General features: G+C 37.1%; 1 protein-coding gene across 9 annotated transcripts in view; it reads left to right on the plus strand.

The window, feature by feature from the left end:
• Window positions 1-21,286, plus strand: part of HERC4 (HECT and RLD domain containing E3 ubiquitin protein ligase 4) — a 133,135-nt gene that overhangs the window by 58,554 nt on the left and 53,295 nt on the right. For 8 of the 9 annotated variants that reach the window (XR_003005994.1, XM_024765513.1, XM_024765512.1 and 5 more), the window contains 4 exons: window positions 1,767-1,927; window positions 18,816-18,892; window positions 19,517-19,641; window positions 21,142-21,201. Coding sequence is in view for 7 of the 9 variants with exons in the window: in XM_024765513.1 (XP_024621281.1) it covers window positions 1,767-1,927; window positions 18,816-18,892; window positions 19,517-19,641; window positions 21,142-21,201 (423 nt within the window). In the remaining 2 variants the exon portion in view is untranslated. Of the gene's footprint in view, window positions 1-1,766; window positions 1,928-18,815; window positions 18,893-19,516; window positions 19,642-21,141; window positions 21,202-21,286 lie in introns of those variants that run through there. The other variant, XR_003005995.1, reaches the window with a different exon arrangement.

Here is a 21,286-nt window from a genome sequence, read left to right on the forward strand (position 1 = left end):
AAGGAGTGCAAAGCCACTGGTGAGGCATAGGCTCAGATCTGATGCGCTGTCGTTTCTGCTGCATTCTGTTCAAAGCAAGCCACAGGTCAGAGACCAGTTTTAAGACATGGAGAAGTAGATTCACCATCTTGGTGGGAACACCTGCAGAAGTCATATTGTAAGGATAATGGGTACAGGGAAAAGAATAACGGGTCCTTTTTTTTTCTTTTTTTTCTTTTTTTTTTTTGGGGTACGCGGACCTCTCACTGTTGTGACCTCTCCCATTGCGGAGCACAGGCTCCAGACGTGCAGGCTCAGCGGCCATGGCTCACGGGCCTAGCCGCTCTGCGGTATGTGGGATCTTCCCGGACCAGGGCACGAACCCGTGTCCCCTGCATCGGCAGGCGGACTCTCAACCACTGTGCCACCAGGGAAGCCCCTTGGGTCCTTTTCATAAGCAGTATACCACAGATGGCAAAGGAGTTTGGAAAAGAAGATGAGACCTAAGAACTGGTAGAGGCAGTAGTGAGGCCTGTGAAACCATCTCCTCCCAGTAAAGCTGCCTCATGGGAAGAGTTCACAATGCAATATTCTCTTGCTAGTTTAAGGAGACTTTTCTGGCCTTGGCCTATTTTCTGGTTTGGATCTCCCCTCAGAATTTGTAACCACAGGACTGCCCTAAAGTAGGTTTGGGGCTTGTCAGAGTAGTCCTGGGTTGGTGTATATGTATTATATTTCACAATATATTAAGGGTTTTAAATGAAGTAACTGGCTGGCTGTTTTGAAAAAAAGAACTAGAAATGGTATAAAACATAGTCATTAAAAGTTTAAATTCAGTGGATAGTTGAAACAGCAGGTTGGACACACTGCTAAAGAGAAAAATAATGACTTGAAAGATAGATCCAAGGAAATTACTCACAAGGGGTATGGATATTAAAGAGAAGTTAAAAGACTTGTTGGGTATGTTGGGAAGATAAAACGTTTGTCTAATATTATCAAGAAGAGAATTGAATAAATGGGAGAGAGACAGTATTTGCAGAAATAACACTTAAGAATTTGTCAGACTTGATTGAAACCATAAAACCTGAGATTGAGGAACACAAGGTCTGAGCTGGATAATCACCTTTAACCCATTCCTAAACATACAGTAGTGAAGCATCAGAAGGAGTTGGATAGTGGGTTTTCTTTAGCTTCAGTTCCGTAATTTCTTAGGTTTGCTTCCACTCTGCAATCTCTAGAGGAGTCTGAGTGTATATACATAAGGATAAATTTCTTTTGAAGAAAGGAAACATTGTTTCTTTGAAGAAAGGAAACATTGTTTTATCATGCAGTTTTATATATACCAATCTTCTGCCCAGTTCTTATCTTAAAACTTTTGAGTGATGCCCAGATGGTGGGCCTTCATAGACCACAGAGCTCTAAGCTAGAACCTGACAGAGAGGGAAGGAGGCTGGGGAGCTTTCTTGGACAGCATAGTTAGATGCTGCCTCTAGTGCTAAATCATATATTGTAAGGGATTCCAGTATATAGCTGGGCCTTTTAAAATTTGGACATCTGTGGGAATTTTCTGGAATATGCTTTATACAGCCTGCCTGTGTGGTACAGAATTCATTCAGTATAGAGTAAGGCTATTAAATATTTTGTACAGAAACTTTTAAAACTATAATGGTTTTATTAACTTACTTTTGAAGACAAAAATTATATCAGTAATATTTGCTATGCTTTTCTGAATGTAAATTGTTTGAAAGGTAACATTAAGTCTGAGGTTTTCTATCATTTTACTCTAGGCAGCACACTTCTGCTTTTGTTCCTTCATCAGGACGAATTTATTCTTTTGGACTTGGTGGTAATGGACAGCTAGGAACTGGTTCAACAAGCAACAGAAAAAGTCCTTTCACTGTGAAAGGAAACTGGTTCCCTTATAATGGACAATGTCCACCAGATTTTGGTAAGTTCTTTTACATTAAAGCTTTGCTGCACACACTAAAATTATTGTTAAAATGTTGCTCTTAAAAGATGAACTTTTCTATGTTTTAAATGAAAGAATCACGAGATACATTGTTTAGTGAAAACAGCAAGATACAGAATACTGTATATGGTTGCTTAGTTTGTTTATATATATGCATAAGGAAACCCAGGATAAATAAAATAATGAAAGTAGGTTGGGCATATATATGGGAACTGAATGGTGACTAGATACCAGTGGGAGGGAAGTGTTTTTTTTTTTTTGATTTTTGATTATGGTAAAATACACATAATACAAAGTTTATGAACTTAACTATTTTTAAGTGCACAGTCAGTAGTGTTAAGTACATTCACATTGTTGTATAACTACCTCCAGAGCGTTTTTGTCTTGCAAAACTGAAACTCTGTGTTCATGAAACAACAATTCTCCATTCACTCTTCCCACTAGCTGGCAACCATTCTGCATTCTGTCTCTGTGACTTTGACTTAGCTTTAAATATCTCATAAGTGGAATCATACAGTATTTTTTTGTGTGTGATTGGCTTGTTTTATAAACTTAGCATAATGTCCTTAAGGTTCATCCATGTTACAGCATGTGTATAGACCACATTTTGTTTATCTGTGAGTTGCTGATGGACGTTTGGATTGTTTCCACCTTTTGACTACTGTGAATAATGCTGCTATAAACATGGGTGTATAAATATCTCTTCAAGACTCTGCTTTCAATTCTTTGGGGTATATACGAGACTTTAAAATTATATAGCATTTTCTATTTATCTGAAATTTGAACATATGAATATATTACCTGTTCGAAATATTAAAATTTGCTTTTATATCCCTACTGCTTTAGCCAAATCTATATTTTTGTTTTCTGTTACTCTTTTAATAGATCTGGTTATCTTTTCAATGATCCTAACTTACTACTTAAAGAATTTGAAATGTTCAGATGCTGTTTTCTCATTCACTTCTTTGACATGCTGCAACCAAAATGTACTTTTAAAAATATTTCCTTTACCATCCTAAACTACACCTCAGAATTGTTTTTTCATTTATTTTATTTATGTTTGATTGTCTTTGGGATTTTTCTCTGAGTTGTGGGACTTGAGTCAAGACTAATCTGTGATGAACCTACTATGAAGGTTGACATTTGAAAAGGTCCATCACTTTTTATTATGAATTACCTTTGAAGATACTTTTTTTTTGTAGCTAAAAGGATATCTCTGTTATACTTTTATTTAACAAACGTCAGGATATGATACTATTTTTTTCTTGTTTTTGTTTGATTTTGTGTTAGAATATGGCTTCGCTTTCTTCCAGTCACCTTAGGTTTGGAACCTGCATTTATTTTAGTAGTATTGTTCTTTTTCTTATGTCCTTAGGAGCATGTTGGTGTTTCATCATATCAGTTTCTTCCACAAAGCACCATTAATAACCTAACAAAGAGAGTTGTAATTTAAAGCAGCATGGATATTGTAAGGAATCATGTATTTCTGTTATACAGTTTAGTCACTTAGAGATGCATTTTGTTGCCTTTGAAACTGCATACCTTAAGATTATTTGCATTAAAGTGGGAAAGGAAATGGAGTTATAAAAGCAGTCATTTTTGCTACAATTTAGTTTCATTAAAAAATTGTTTATTCACAGTAGCCAAAAGGCATAAACAACTCATGTCCATCAACAGATGAATGGATAGAAAAGTATGGTATATACATGTAATTGAATATTAGCCATATAGAGGAATGAAATTTTGGTACATGCCACAGCATGGAAGAACCTTGAAAACGTGCTAAGTGAAAGAAGCCTGACACAAAAGGATAAATATTGTATGACTCCTCTTGTATGAGGTACCTAGAACAAATTTATAGAGACAGAGAGAACACTGGTTTCCAGGGTCTGGAGGGAGGGGAGAATGAGGAGTTGTTTAATGGGTACAGATTTTCTGTTTGGGATGATAAAATGTACTGGAGGTGAATAATGGTGTTAGTTGCACAACACTGTGAATTTGCTTGATGCCATGAATTAACACTTTAAAATGGTTAAAACAGTAAATTTTCTGTTATGTATATCTTACCACTATTTTATATATATAATATATATAATGGCTGATAATTAGTTTTTACTATACTAAAGCTGTGTAGGATAGGAACTAATTAAATGTGAATTTAATTTACTCAGCCCCTCTAGAAGTTAAGTCCGTGGCCCCCCACCATAAATCAATCACATTGTTAGCATAAACTATCTGGTATGGCCTCGAGGCCACAGGTAAAAACAGACACTCTTTTTTTTCACACACACACACACACACGCACGCACACACTGTATTTTATTTTTACAAGAGATAAATAAACTGACACCAAGCATTGTAAATGGATGACCACAACAAAAGCAACAATGATTGCAATTACCAAACACACTCATACTATGTCATAATATTGACATTCAGTCCAGTAATCCTCCACTGTATCAGGTCCTTTACTTTGTAGTGAAAATTGATTTGTATATTTTTTGCCTCTGAGCCCTTGTGGGATTTATTTTATTTTATTTTTTAAAATTATTGTTTTTATTCAAACAGAAAGTCACAAAAATTATAATCATCCTCATCAGTTCACTCAGTCCCATGTAATTAATTTTTTTTTTCATCTTGATCTTTTGTTAACACTTTTATGAATTCATCAGTTTTCCGTTAGAGTTGTGAAAATGCTTATTCATTCAGTTCAGCAGTATGGTCAGTTACCAGAAACCTGTACTTGTCAAGAGTCTTTTCCATGAATTCCTTGAAGATGAAGCCCTTTTATAGGAACATTTTTGCAAAAGCATCAGAGTACACCCAGAACTGTCTGTAAATGACAAAAGACTTAAAAATGACCACGGTTAAAGATTTGATGAAAGTTCACAATAATGCAATTGACAAGGAAATTTAGTTATTTCTGAGATACACATTTTAAAGTAATAACTAGAATTATGACTTATAACATTATACCAGAACATATAAGATTTTTAGACATTTCATGTAATGTCTGAAACATTTATATTAACATATTTCCATACAAATAACCCAAAGAAAGTTTAGTATTAGTTGTTTTTTTTGTTTGTTTGTTTGCTTTTTTATACTGCAGGTTCTTACTAGTCATCAATTTTATACACATCAGTGTATACATGTCATTCCCAATCGCCCAGTTCAGCACACCACCATCCACTTCCCACTGCAGTTTTCCCCCCTTGGTGTCCATATGTTTGTTCTCTACATCTGTGTCTCAACTTCTGCCCTGCAAACTGGTTCATCTGTACCATTTTTCTAGGTTCCACATACATGCGTTAATATACGATATTTATTTTTCTCTTTCTGACTTACTTCACTCTGTATGACAGTCTCTAGGTCCATCCAGGTCTCAATGACTTAATTTCTTAATGACTCAATTTCGTTCCTTTTTATGGCTGAGTAATATTCCATTGTATATATGTACCACAACTTCTTTATCCATTCATCTCTCGATGGGCATTTACGTTGCTTCCATGACCTGGCTATTGTAAATAGTGCTGCAATGAACATTTGGGTGCATGTGTCTTTTTGAATTATGGTTTTCTCTGGAGAAGTCAGGGAGTCTGATTCCTCCAGCTCTGTTTTTTTCCCTCAAGACTGCTTTGGCTATTCGGGGTCTATAAAAAGACACTCTTAACAGGATATTCCCAAGACTTTGAGACTCTCTCCTTGGAGCTAGGCAAAGGGCAAACCTTTCTTTTCTTTTTTTTTTTTTTTTTTGTGGTTTGGGGGCCTTCCCCTTTTTGGGCTTTTCCCTTACGGACGCGCAGGCTCAGCCACCATGGCTCACGGGCCCAGCCGCTCCGTGGCATGTGGGATCCTCCTGGACCGGGGCACGAACCCGTGTCCCCTGCATCGGCAGGTGGACTCTGAACCACTGCGCCACCAGGGAAGCCCCAAACCTTTCTTTAGAATGTGTATAGTATTAGTGTATAGGGCAACTGTATTAGTTTGCTAGGGCTGCTATAATAAAATATCACAAACTCAGTTTCTTGAACAATACAAATTTATTGACTCAGTTGTGAAGGCTAGAAGTCCAAGATCAAGGTGTTGGCAGTGTTGCTTCCTTCTGAGGGCTATAAGAGAGAATCTGTTCCATATGTCTCCTAGCTTTTGGTGGTTTGCTGGCAATCTTTGGTATTTCTTGGCTAGTAGATCTCTGCCTTCATCCTGCCATGGCATTGTCTCTATGTGCCTATCTGTGTCCATGTTTCGCCCTTTTATAAGGACACCAGTCATTTTGTATTAGTGGTCCACCCTACTCAAATATGACTTCAACTTATGTAATTACATCTGCAGTGACCCTATTTCTGAAGAAGGTCACTTTCTCAGGGTACTAGGGATTAGGACTTCAACATACGAATTTTGGGGGAGCACAATTCATCACATGACAAGGTCCCAGACCTGACAAGTTTTAATCTTCTACTGCGCCAGAGACATCATAAGCATTGGCTCCATAAGTACAACCAACTTTATTCTTTAAGATGACTTGTCATATCTAATTCAGTAGCCGTCGTTCTTAATACGACATTTCAGGTAAGTTCTTGGTTACATAATTGATTTGCTCAATCAGTTATGAAAGAAGTACAAACTAGTGGGAAGGGGAACATATTCTTACTGAACCCATGCAGATAGCAACATTACTGTTAAAAGAACAGAAACCTATTAAATTTGAATTATTATTGAATTCTGGGGATCAGTAAGAATCAGATAAAATGTTTTTAATTGACATAACATTATATTTGTTTCATGTATATAGCATAACAATTTGATATTTGTATATTGCAAATGATCACCACAATAAGTCTAGTTAACATCTGTCATCATCGTTAAAAATTTTTTTTCTTGTTATGAAACTAAGATTTACTCTCAGCAACTTTCTAATTTGCAGTACAGTATTATTAACTGTAGTCACCATACTGAACATTTCAGTCCCATGATTTAGTTTATTTTATAACTGGAATTTTGTGCCTTTTGACCTCCTTTATCCATTTTGTCTGGCCCCCATCCCCAGGCACCTCTGGCAACCACTAGTCTGTTCTCCGTATCTATGAGCTTGGTTTCAGTTTGTTGTTGTTGTTTGTTTTTTAGATTCCACATGTAAGTGAGATCATACAGTATTTGTCTTTCTCTTTCTGACTTATTTCACTTAGCATAATGCCCTCTAGGAATCATGTGTGTTGTCACAAATGGCAAGATTTCTGTCTTTTTTATGGCTAAATAATATTCCATTGTATGTATATTTGTATGTATGTGTATATATGCATGTGTGTATGTATACACTTACACACACACACACACACACACCATGTTTTCTTTATCCATTCATCCATCAGTGGAAACTTAAGTTGCTTCCATACCTTGGCTATTGTAAATAATGCTAAAATGAACATGGTGGTACATACATCTTTTCAAATTAGTGTTTTTGTTTTACCCAGAAGTGGAATTGCTGGATCATATGGTAGTTCTGTTTCTAATTTTTTGAAGAACCCCCATACTCTTTCCATAGTGGCTGCACCAATTTATACTCCCACTAACAGTGCAAGAGGGTTCTCTTTTCTCCACATCTTCACCAACACTTGTTATTTCTTGTCTTTTTGTTAATAACCAGTCTAACAACTGTGAGTTGATATCTCATTGTGATTTGCATTTCCCTGATGATTAATGATGTTGAGCATCTTTTCACGTGCCTGTAGGCCATCTGTATGTCTTCTTTGGAAAAATGTCTATTCAGCTCTTCTGCCTATTTTTTTAAACCAGGCTGTTTGTTTTTTGATGTTGAGTTATATGAGCTGTTTATATATTTTGGATATTAACCCCTTATCAGTCATAGCATTTGCAGATATTTTCTGCCAATCAGTAGGTTGTCTTTTTGTTTTGTCAGTGATTTCCTTTGCTGTGCAAAAGCTTTTAAGTCTAATTAGGTCCCATTTGTTTATTTTTGCTTTTGTTTCCTTTGCCTTAGGAGACAGATCCAAAAAACTATTGCTACGATTTATGTCAAAGAGTGATCTGCCTGTTTTCCTCTAGGAGTTTTATGGTTTCAGGTCTTACATTTTGGTCTTTAATCCATGTTGATGGTTTCCTTTGCTGTGCAGAAGCTTTTTAGTGTGATGTAGTCCTACTTGTTTATTTTTGCTTTTGATACTTTTACTTTGGGTGCTAAATCCAAAAAATCATCCTCAAGACTGATGTCAGGGAGCTTACTGCCTGTGTTTTCTTCTAGGAGTTTTATGATTTAGGTCATATATTCAAGTCTTTAGTCCATTTTGAGTTAGTTTTTTTTAATAAATTTATTTATTTTTATTATCATTTTTGGCTGCATCAGGTCTTCGTTGCTGTGTGCAGGCTTTCTCTAGTTGTGGCAAGCGGGGCTACTCTTCGTTGTGGCAAGCGGGCTTCTTATTGCAGTGGCTTCTCTTGTTGCGGAGCACGGGCTCTAGGTGCGCGGGCTTCAGTAGTTGTGGCTTGCAGGCTCTAGAGTGCAGGCTCAGTAGTTGTGGCACATGGGCTTAGTTGCTCCGCAGCATGTGGGATCTTCCTGGACCAGGGCTTGAACCCATGTCCCCTGCATTGGCAGGCATATTCTTTACCACTGTACTACCAGGGAAGCTCTTGAGTTGGTTTTTGTGTATGGTGTAAGATAGTGGTCCAATTTCATTCTTTTGCATGTGGCTGTCCAATTTTCCCAGCACTATTCATTGAAAAGACTGTCCTTTTCCCACTGTGTATTCTTAGCTTCTTTGTCTTAAATAAACTGATCATATATGCATTGGTTTATTTCTTGGCTCTGTATTCTATGTCTGTTTTTAATGCTGATACCATACTGTTTTGATTACTGTAGTGTTGTGATATAGTTCAACCCTGCCCTCACTCTTGATTGTCTCTCAAATCTTTGTTAATGTCCAAACAGTCTATATTATTTTAAGTGGCTCTCAGTTGAGAATGTGCCAAGACCTGTCAGTATCCCAAAGGGGAGAATTTCAGCAATACCTAAATTCAAGCTGATTGAGGCCAGACCCTCAGGCAGTAGCTTTTAAGTATGCAAATGTATATCTGTCCTGTGGGACTGCAAGAGAAAGTCATACTGCTGCCAGAACTAGGCAACCTAGAGGTGTCCCTTGGGTGGCAGCTGTGAAAATCAGGGCACCAGCTAAGGGTACAAGCTCCTTTCCAGGAGATACTGGCAAGTTAAAGCAAGGTAGAGGGAGAGCACAAAGATGGCATCCACCAGCTTTTGTCCCCAAAGATCACCTCAGTAGGTTGCTAGAGGTGTAGAAACCTTAGGCCAAAGCTCCAGGACAAGCAGATAGGCCTTTTTCGCAGAAAACTGGGATATGTTTCTGTTTGTTGTTTGTGCTGTGCACTGGGGGTGGTAGCCAACCAAAAATTGTCTCTCCAGTTGTTACAGTCCCGTGGGACCCAGGATACAAGCCCAGCTGTCCACCAGAACCAGGCAATCAAAGGGCATCAGTTAGGTGGCAACCACAAAAATGGGGACACCAGATGGGAATACGAGGTCCCCTATGGAAGAAATGGATGTTCTGGAGTGCAGCAGAGGGATGTTGCAAAGATAAGGCCCTCCTTCTGAGATCTCTGAGAGGATTACAACAGGCCCTTTGATGTGGGTTTAATTAGAAGCCTGCCTCTTAGGCCAAAGCTGTATTAGGTAAACTAATAATCCTCTTCTACAGAAAGATTGGGCACCTCAGTCTGTTGCCTCTTGCTGTGCCCTGGGGTGGTAGTCAGTTAAGAACTCTTTGTCCATTGGTTTTAGTCCTGTGGGACCCTTGAGCATAATCCCCCGCTGGCCCCCAGAGTCAGGTGATCTAGAGGTGTGCCCTGAATGGCAGCTGCAAAAATCAGGGCCTTAAAAGAGGATATAAGTTCCTTTCCGGGAGATACTGGCAAGCTGAAGGGAGAAGAGAAATGTTTTTTAACATTTCGTTTCAGCGTACCAAAGCAGAGTTTACAAAATTGATGTGAATTAGATTACTTTAGAAGAAGGAGAAATGACTCCCTATAAGGGAGATCCAGAAAACAGAAAATTAAAGCAAAGTTAAACATGGATCTTGGATTGTCAGTTTCATAAAACTCCTTATCAGCTTAAAAAAATATATGAGAAATCCTAATGTAGTCCACTGGTGTCTTTTGAAAGTTCTCTAAGCCACGTCCCCTCAGAAGCCTGTACCCAAGTATCTATTCTTTGATGTATAAGTGGTTTCAAATAACAGGTACAGTCCTTTTCACAGGGCTCTGAGACTATCCTTCTTTGTTTAAAGTACAAACTCTGGCCTGTAGCTTATAGGAAGGCCTTCAGACAAGCATCAGAATAAAACAAAAACTAGTCAATAGATGAAAGAGGCTTAAAATGACTATGGCTTATTTATTATTGATAATTGTCAAGTGGAAAGATATGACGAGGATTCATAATAATAAATACAGTTGACAAGGAAATTTGGTTGTTTCTGTGACGTGGAGAACACATTAGAGGCATGTTTTGGAGATACTGTGGTTTGGTTCCAGAATACCACAATAAAGTGAGTCAGATAAAATTTTTGGTTTCTTGGTGCATGTAAAAGTTATGTTTACACTATTCTGTAGTCTATTAAGTGTGCAGTAGCATTATTTCTTTAAAAAATGTACATATTATATCTTAATTAAAAATACTTTATTACTAAAAAATGCTAACAATCACCTGACAACACAAATCATCAATTACCACAAATCAGCAATTTGTAAAAACCACAATATCTGTGAAGCACAATAAAGCGAGGTATGCCTGTATTCCAAAAAGGTTTTTAAACAAGAATGTTTCTAAAGATGATGATTAAGCCTATTGTCAAAGAAGTCAGTGACTCCTTACATCTGATTTATGAATATGAATGAGTATAACCTTTTACAGTTGAAAAAAATCTTGAGATATAATATGATAATCCTGAGACCTAATGTACCAGGAATAACACCAAGAATATCAAGTAAAGAGATTCAGTAAGTCAGGGATCAAGTTTAGACATCTATATTTTTATAAAACGCCATTTGAAAATCACTGACCTAGAAGATGATAGATGTGAATAAAATAAAGGTTCAATAATAACTGAAATTGGGGGAACAAAACCTGAAATTAGGACAGACAGCACTGTACCGCCAGAACTCTTATAAATACAGGAAAACTTGACAACTATTTCATAAGAGTTTTGAATAATGTTTCCCTTCATATTTAAACATATGGTAAGCAAGGACATTGGTGAATCTCCATGGACTTCTCATAAAACACTTTTTGAAATACATTAATTTTTGAAATTTTTATATTATATTACCATATAAATTAGAAACTTTATAGTAATTACATTTTTGAAATATCTTTATTAATTTAGAGAGGTGAAATATTTATATTAATTTTACCATATAAATTTAACCTAGGGAAGGTTAAGTGTCTTCTGATTTGACAACTCTTCCCATGCAACTCTTAGAATAGTAACACATCAAATAAACTTAATTATTTCTAGCATCTCTACTTATATGTTGAAAGGACAAATCATTGTGATTCTCCATAGCCTCTCTGGGAAATCTCAAAGATATTTTCACTAACACATAGAAGGTATCTTGGAAGTTTTATTTTCCTAAGTTTAGGATCTGATTCGGCGAAGTGTGTTAGTTTGCTAGGGCTGCCATAACAAAATACCACAGACTGGGTGGCTTAAACAGCAGAAATTTATTTTCTCACAGTTCCGGAAGCTAGAAGTCTAAGATCACTCTGTCAGCAGGTTTGCTTTCTTCTGAAGCCTTGGCTTGCAAATGGCTACCTTCTTGCTGTGTCCTCATGTGACCTTTTCTCTGTGTGTGTGTGCGCACACGTTGCTGGTGTCTCTTCCTGTTGTTATACGGACAGCAGGCATATTGGATTAGGGCCCCACCCTAACAGCCTCATTTTACCTTAATAACCTCTCTAAAGGTCCGATCTCCAAATACAGTCATATTCCGAGGTACTGAGGATTACAGCTTCAACATATGAATTTGGGGGCGGGGGTGGACACAATTCAGCCCATAACAGGAAGACAAAGATCAAAAAAGTTGTGAGGGGAGATTGGAACACTTTATTAAAAGATGTAACCTTTGATGCTTGAGAAATAATACTTGGTTACCTGTTTTACTGAAGTGACAATAAAACATTTCAAAATAAATGTAAATGGTAATATGATTGAAAAGAACTTTAGCTTATTCATAAGTGAGGAGTCTTTGTTCTTTTTTTTCCACTTAAATAATGAAAAACAAAATCAACATCAAGTATAGAAAATTATTCTAGTAAAACACAGAATTTTTGCTCTTGGCAGATTACACAAAAGTAAAAAAATAACATAGGTGAAGGCATGGGAGCACACCCTTCAAAATTGAGTGAACTTTGCTAAGATTTTAACATATTGTATAACTTATTTCAGAATCAAGTATAAACCAAGGAAAATAAAAGTCACTTACCATGTTGTGTCTTCAGTTATGTTCTTCCGTATTGTGGAACCAGCTGATAGTTGCTCAAGGACAGTGGTATTGTGTCATAGGTTTCATGAGGTTAGAATGACTTTCATGTTAGTACTGTTACCTGTGTTAACATGCAGTGCCTTTGTTCTTGTTCACTTTCAGATAAGTCTATGAGTATTTTTTAAATTTCTTAATTTTCAATTCTGATGTGTTATGTATTAGTACTTTTAAGCCCTTTGGGGTCCTGAATAAGTCCTAAGAGTGTAAAGGGATTCAGGGATCATCAAAAAACTACTTTTCCTTGTAAATCAAAGGCACATACATAGTTGTATCTCTGTCAGTATTGCTCCTAAATAGAAGTACACTTTACAGCATTGTAAATAGCTCAAAACATCATTTAGGTAGATAAGTTTCTGAAGAGTGCCCTAATCAAGACTCAGTAAATGGCGGGGGTGGGGAGGGGAGGGTGCATGGGCAGGGGAGCCTATTTCAAAATTTTCTGTTTTTCCTGACAGTGTATTTTGTAGAGAATAAGGAGGTGAACTAGCCCTCCTAGATATGACAACATATACTATAAAACTGTAACAGTTAAATCAGATTATTCATATACATATAGACTTTTTTGTGTGTTTTTTAGTTTATTATTTGGCTACGCTGGGTCTTCATTACTGCCTGCGGGCTTTCTCTAGTTGCGGTGAGTGGGGGCTACTCTTTGTTGTGGTGCGCAGGCTTCTCGTTGCGGTGGCTTCTCCTGTTGCAGAGCATGGGCTCTAGGTGCATTGGTTTCAGTAGTTGTGGCATGTGGGCTCAGTAGTTGTGGCTCGCGGACTGTAGAGTGCAGGCTCAGTAGTTGTGGCACACAGGCTTAGTTGCTCTGTGGCATGTGGGATCTTCCCAGACCAGCAGCCCGTGTCCCCTGCATTGGCAGGGGGATTCTTGGCCACTGCACCACCAGGGAGGTCCCTAGACATTTAGATTATTGTAGCTTAGTGGAAATCCATGGGTGGGAGGGGAATCCATGTATTGCCATTGTTGTTGGATTGGCCAAAAAGTTCGTTCGGTTTCCCGTAAGCTGGCTCTAGTAGCGCTTAGTTGTCTTTTACTTCATTTGAAACAATTTTGTAAGATTGTATTATGACAGCTGTCATATCAGTGTGCGTTAAAAAAAGACATCAAAATTGGTGAATTTTTGTGTAGCCATTTTAATACGGAAGATGGAAGAAAAAAAGTAACTTTTTTGGCATATTATGCTTTATTATTTCAAGAAGGGTAAAAATGCAACTGAAACGCAAAGAAAAGATTTGTGCAGTATATGGAGAAGGTGCTGGGACTGATCGAACGTGTCAAAAGTGGTTTGTGAAGTTTTGTGCTGGAGATTTCTTGCTGGACGATGCTCCACGGTCCAGTAGACCAGTTGAAGTTGATAGCGGTAAAATTGAGACATTAATTGAGAACAGTCAACGTTATACCATGCAGGAGATAGCCAACATACTCAAAATATCCAAATCAAGCATCAAAAATCATTTGCACCAACTTGGTTATGTTAATCGCTTTGGTGTTTGGGTTCCACATAAGTTAAGTGAAAAAAAACCTTGACCGTATTTCTGCATGCAATTCTGTCCTTAAGCATGATGAAAACATTCCATTTTTAAAACAAATTGTGATGGGTGATGAAAAATGGACACTGTACAATAATGTGGAACAGAAGAGATCGTGGGGCAAGCAAAATGAAAGCACCACCAACCACACCAAAGGCCGGTCTTCAAAGAAGGGATGTTGTGTATATGGTGGGATTGGAAGGGAGTCCTCTATTATGAGCTCCTTCTGGAAAACCAAATGATTAATTCCAGCAAGTACTGCTCCCAGTTAGACCAACTGAAAGCAGCACTTGACGAAAAGTGTCCGGAATTAGTCAACAGAAAATGCATAATCTTCCTTCAGGATAATGCACATGTTTCTTTGATGACCAGGCAAAAACTGTTACAGCTTGGCTGGGAAGTTCTGATTCATCCGCCATATTCACCAGACATTGCACTTTCGGATTTCCATTTATTTCGGTCTTTACAAAATTCTTTTAATGGAAAATATTTCAATTCCCTGGAAGACTGTAAATGGCACCTGGAACAGTTCTTTGATCAAAAAGATAAAAGGTTTTGGGAAGACGGAATTATGAAGTTGCCTGAAAAATGGCAGAAGGTAGTGGAACAAAATGGTGAATATGTTGTTAAATAAAGTTCTTGGTGAAAATGAAAAATGTGTTTTATTTTTACTTAGAAACCGAAGGAACTTTTTGGCCAACCCAATATATAGGTTTTGTTCAAACTCCAGTTGATTGGCAGTGGCTCTTGGAGTTATAGGAAGGACTATACGAAGTGCAAGTTATGAGAAGGACTTTGAGAATACTTTCGGGATGGAGGAGAGTGCCAAAGTTTTTTAGTGTAGCGTGTTATAGGTAGAAGAGGTGTAGTGTCTCTTCATAACTTTAAAATAGGGCATCACTAATATGTGGAGAAGGGGAAAGAATTATTCAACACATGAAAATTGGGAGGAAAATGTCAGTTTAGACCCTAACCTAACAGTATAAACTAAAATAAATTATAGATGGATTAAAGTTAAATGTAAAAGAGTTCTTAAGACAAGAAAATAATTCTATAATTTGAGGATGGGAAAAAGCTTTCTCACCATTATGGCAGTGAAAGTCACCATTAAGAAAGAGGGCCAACTTCCCTGGTGGTCCAGTGGCTAAGACTCCACGCTTCCAACACAGGGGGCCAGGGTTCAATCCCTGGTCAGGGAACTAGATCCCACATGCTGCAGCGAAGATCCTGCATGCTGCAACTAAGACCCAATGCAGCCAAATAAATAAATATTTTTTATAAAGAAACCCACTTCCTCTTTAAAAAAAAAAAAGAATGAGATAAATACATTTGATTTAATGGAAAAAGAAACTTGTGAGTCAAAATTAAATAATTATTTAGAAAAAATGTTTGTAACGAATATAACCTGAGGTTAGTAGCCTGAATGTCCAAAGTGCTCATACATATTGGTGTGAAAAACAGTAAGACACCTAATAAATGAATAAGACAAACATTTAGACATGTAATAGATAAAGGAAGTTAACGGAAATTCCCATTGAGGAAATCCATGTTACTAAGAAATATGTAAACATTATAATCAAATAAATGCAAATTCAAAAAGCCAGATGCTAGTAAATAAATGGAAAAGAACAGCATTAGTCTTTCCTATTACAGGTTAATGAACTATGTGGTAGATAGGGGGAAGCTAATGGTCCAACCACAAGATGAGGAAGTAATATTAGTGTATCATTTTTCAACCCACAATGAATTAATGGTCTAAGCATTGGGCATCAGTGGTTACTAACGTCACAAAAAGGAACCCAACTATACATTATGTGCTTACTGATGGAAGAACAGCCCCTTCCACCACCATGTAATAGTTTTGTCAAAATAATTGACTGATTGGGGCTTTCCTGGTGGCGCAGTGGTTGAGAATCTGCCTGCTAATGCAGGGCACACAGGTTCGAGCCCTGGTCTGGGAGGATCCCACATGCCGCAGAGCAGCTAGGCCCGTGAGCCACAACTACTGAGCCTGTGCGTCTGGAGCCTGTGCTCCTCAGCAAGAGAGGCCGCGATAGTGAGAGGCCTGCACACCGCGATTAAGAGTGGCCCCCGCTTGCCACAACTAGAGAAAAGCCCTCGCACAGAAATGAAGACCCAACACAGCAAAAATTAATTAATTAATTAATAAACTCCTACCCCCAACATCTTCTTAAAAAAAATTGACTAATTAATTAAATCCTCTCTAGATCCAACTACCAATTTACAGGAAATACAGAAGACTGAGAGAAATGTTAGGAGAATCCTTGAGGATATAATCAGCAAAATCCAATCTGCAGGAAGCTGTGGAGGACAAATGACTAGGTTTCACAGACCTTTTTTTACAGTAGTAATTAAAAGGAGATTAAGGAAAATAATTTTTGGTGCCCTACTCACAGCCCCCAGAAACCCATTCATGTACTATAGATTAGTCATCATTTACTTGATGATTATTTAAAGAAGGCAGAATCACCTTTTAGGAACAAACGAATAACATTCTGCTCAATCTTTTGAGGAAGTGCATGACTTCATGTAGACTTGTGAGGATGATGTAGAGAAAAGATTTTAAGTTGAATAATTGGTTTATTTAATATTTTAGATTTACCCTTTTAATCTGTTCTTAAAAATTTTTGGCCGTAGAGCAGTCTTGTTGTGGAAAATTTGGTCATATTAATGTTCTGATTTCTGAAACTCTTATTATCTAAGCTAGATAATTTTTTATATTATATATTCATATTAAATATTTACTGAGTTCTTTTACAAATAAAACATTGTGCTTGGTAGTAGGGAATGATCAAGAAAATTAAGATGTGGTCCCCTCCTTAAGAATTTATAATTCTGTAGTGGTGGTGGTCACAAATAATACAAGGTGAAGAACTAGTCAACTGGGCTTCCCTAGTGGCACAGTGGTTAAGAATCCACCTGCCAATGCAGGGGACACGGGTTCAAGCCCTGGTACGGGAAGATCCCACATGCTGCGGAGTATCTAAACCAGTGTGCCACAACTGCTGAGCCCACGCTCTGTAGAGTCCGCAAGCCACAACTACTAAGCCTGTGTGCCACAACTACTGAAGCCCGTGCACCTAGAGCCTGTGTTCCACTGCAATGAGAAGCCTGCGCACCACAGTGAAGAGGAGCCCCCGCTCCCCGCAACTAGAGAAAGCCCACGCACAGCAACGAAGACCCAACGCAGCCAAAAATAAATAAATTTATATTAAAAAGAAAGAATTAGTCAACTAAAGAGTGGGGGGTCAGCAGTAGGAACACAGAAATGGATTATATTTGGAAATAACTGGCCTTAAGTTACATTGTGGAGCTATGGTGTTTTGGTATGTGATACTTCTAAATACTAGGCTAGTGGTATTTTTGATAATAGATACTCTTTCCATTTTGAGGTACAGGAGAGGAGAAAAAGGAAGAGGCTTTGAATGTCTTTTTAAAAAGGCACTTTACTGAAACGAAATTGAGTTATTTGTAGTGAGGTGGATGGACCTAGAGTCTGTCATACAGAGTGAAGTAAGTCAGAAAGAGAAAAACAAATACCATATGCTAACACATATATATGGAATCTAAAAAAAAAAGGTTCTGAAGAACCTAGGGGCAGGACAGGAATAAAGACACAGACGTAGAGAATGGACTTGAGGACACTGGGAGGGGGAAGGGTAAACTGGGACGAAGTGAGAGAGTGGCATTGACATATACACTACCAAATAAATGTAAAATAGATACCTAGTGGGAAGCAGCTGCATCTCAAGGGGCTATCAGCTCCATGCTTTGTGACCTCCTAGAGGGGTGGGATAGGGAAGGGTGGGAGGGAGATGCAAGTGGGAGAGGATATGGGGATGTATGTATACATATAGCTGATTCACTTTGTTATACAGCAGAAACTAACACAACATTGTAAAGCAATTATACGGCAATAAAGATGTTAAAAAAAAAGAAAACTTTTAAGGAAAAATAAACATCACAATAAAATACAAAACTTGAAAAAAAGGCGCTTTATTGTTCCTTCTTTACTTCTACTAAATTTGCGTATTAACTTTTTTGTTTTTGGACCTGATTTGGGTGTTACTGATAAATAGTTGTTAACAAAGAGCTATGTGTGTGTCATCTTTCTTTTGTACAGCTATATTGAAAGAGAAAATAATTTTACATTATGAATTTTGCATTACTCAGGAAGATTTAACATATACTTGTTTGTTGTCATTCTTTTTAAAAGTAAATATTCCTTTTTTTTTTTTTTTTTTTTTTGGCTGTACCCTGCGAGGCTTATGGGATCTTAGTTGCCCAACCAGGGATTGAACCCAGGCCACAAGCAGTGAAAACGCCAAGTCCTAACCACTGGACCACCAGGGAATTCCCCAAAATGAATATTCTTAATTTTTATTTTCTTCTGAGCTATATTCTATACCTTTCATTCAAATTTTACACCATCTTCAGTTTAAAATATATTGAGATAATAAAGATCTAGACTAGAAACTGCCATTTTTTGGTGAGCAGGTCAAAAGAAAGACTTGTAAAACTTATCAAATGCTTGTGCTTGTGGGATCATTAACATTTGTCACTTGGTCAGTCTCATCTCCATAGCAGTCAGACCATTCCCAGTCATTTTGTATCATTGAGCCCATGATTGGGAGGTCTCATTAAGTTAGATGATTAAGAGAAAATCCAGTAGCATATTTGATGCTCTGAAAAATACATATAAATCTTGAATGTTTTATATTTTATTTTTATTACAGATTCTGAAGAATATTTCTGTGTAAAAAGAATTTTCTCAGGTGGAGATCAAAGCTTTTCACATTACTCTAATCCCCAGGTAATAGTAATCATATAAATAATTACTAAGCTCAGATAATTTAGAAGTTGTTTTTAAACCCATATTAATGTTCTTTATATGTTATAAAGTAATTGCCTTAATTTTTTTTTCCTCAAGTCTACAAAAATTTTCAGATCCATTTGATAAGTTGGGTTTTTTTTGATAAGTTTTTTTTTTAATTTCTTTCTTTATTTATTTTTGGCTGCTTTGGGTCTTTGTTGCTGCACATGGGCTTTCCCTAGTTGCAGCGAGTGGGGCTACTCTTCATTGTGGTGCACAGGCTTCTCATTGCGTTGGCTTCTCTTTGTTGCAGAACATGGGCTCTAGGTGCGCGGGCTTCAATATTTGTGGCTTGTAGGCTCTAGAGCACAGTCTCAGTAGTTGTGGCACACGGGCTTAGTTGCTCCGCAGCATGTGGGATCTTCCCGGACCAGGGCTCGCGACTGTGTGCCCTGCATTGGCAGGCGGATTCCTAACCACTGCGCCACCAGGGAAGTCCCCATTTGATAAGTTTTTGTTCCAGGTGTTTAGTAGAGATTAACTTCCAAATACATAGTGGAGGCGTGTCTTGGTTTATATATAATATCTCTTCCCTCTGACTCATCTGCTTATTTTAAAATTTAGAACTGTGGGCCACCAGATGACTTTAGATATCCTGATCCTTCGAAGCAGATCTGGACTGTGAATGAAGCTCTAATTCAAAAATGGCTGAGCTACCCCTCTGGAAGATTTCCTGTAGAGATAGCCAAGTAAGAAAAATATTTTATCTACACAAAGTCTCTTAACTCCATGGTAGAGGAACCTGTACTTAGGAGTTTTTATTTAAATAAATATTTCATTAAATATCATTTACAGAATGGTTTATATACAAAAGTTTAATTGTCTAGAATTTCTGTAATAGTGGATATTTTAGGAGATCTCATGTAGATGTTTATAAGTTACAATTCTTTCATATACATAATGATATATTAAATGATAACTTAAAATATTAAATATAGCCACTTTAGGATTGGGTTTGCAAAAATGTTCCTTCTAGCTTCATAGTGGTCACTGTCTTTTAACTTCTATATTCCATGGAAGAGTTGAGTATTTCTTCTTTCTTGAATATTTTTCTTGAAGATGGACTTGTTTAGTACTTAAAGTTTTTGTTGTTGTTGAAGGTGGTGTAGGTATTTGGGATGAGGGGCTATAGCTGATCAGCTGTGTTTTTAATTCGAAATTATTTTACCAAACTAAAATTTTTCTTAAAAGCCTGAAGTGTAGTCTTCAGAAAAATAACATTCCAGATTAGATTTACCACCATGTGGAATTAAGAAAGTTAAATGTGCATGTTTATATAAAAAATTTTTTTAGATAACAAAAAAAAAATTTTTTTAGGAACATCAGATTTATTTGATGAATCAGAGGACGGTAGTAATGTTTGAGAGAGTAATAAAGAGATAAACAGTAATACCTTTATCAAGATTTACTTAATCTTTAGTAATTTATAGAATTCTGATTTATTTTGAATGTTGGAGGAATGCTCTGTAGCATTAAATACTATATTTTATTTTTTATTAAATAATAAAGGTGATGTGGATTTTTCCACATAAATAATAAATAAATAAAAGATGATTTTATTTTTTATTAAAAAATAAAGGGGATGAATGGATAAAGAAGATGTGGCACTATATACAATGGAATATTAACTCAGCCATAAAAAGGAACAAAATTGAGTTATTTGTAGTGAGGTGGATGGACCTAGAGTCTGTCATACAGAGTGAAGTAAGTCAGAAAGAGAAAGAGAAATACCGTATGCTAATGTATATACGCGGAATCTAAAAAATAAAATAAAGGGTACGGATGAACCTAGTTGCAGGGCAGGAATAAAGAGATAGATGTACAGAATGGACTTGAGGACATGGGGTGGGAGGGGGAAGCTGGGGTGAAGTGAGAGTAGCATTGACATATATACGCTACCGAATGTAAAATAGTTGGCTGGTGGGAAGCAGCAGCAGCATAGCACAGGGATATTGGCTTGGTGCTTTGCAATGACCTAGAGGGGTGGAATAGGGAGGATGGGAGGGAGGCTTAAGAGGGAGGGGTTATGGGGACATGTGTATGAATATTTGCTTTGTTGTGCAACAGAAACTAAGACAGTATTGTGAAGCAATTATACTCCAATTAAGATCTATTAAAAAAAAAACCACCAAAGGTGAACAATTAGATTTCTCATTTTGTGATTTTGTGATTTTTAAATTTCTTTTTAGTGAAATAGATGGAACGTTTTCTTCGTCTGGTTGTCTAAATGGAAGTTTTTTAGCTGTTAGGTGAGTGACAATTCTTTGGTATACCAAATTTTTCAAATTTATTATATTAAATAATGTCATTAAAAAGAAGTGAAAAAATTTTAAA

Source organism: Neophocaena asiaeorientalis, unplaced genomic scaffold (genome assembly GCF_003031525.2).
Source record: "Neophocaena asiaeorientalis asiaeorientalis breed wild unplaced genomic scaffold, Neophocaena_asiaeorientalis_V1.1 scaffold31, whole genome shotgun sequence".
NCBI lineage: Eukaryota > Metazoa > Chordata > Mammalia > Artiodactyla > Phocoenidae > Neophocaena > Neophocaena asiaeorientalis.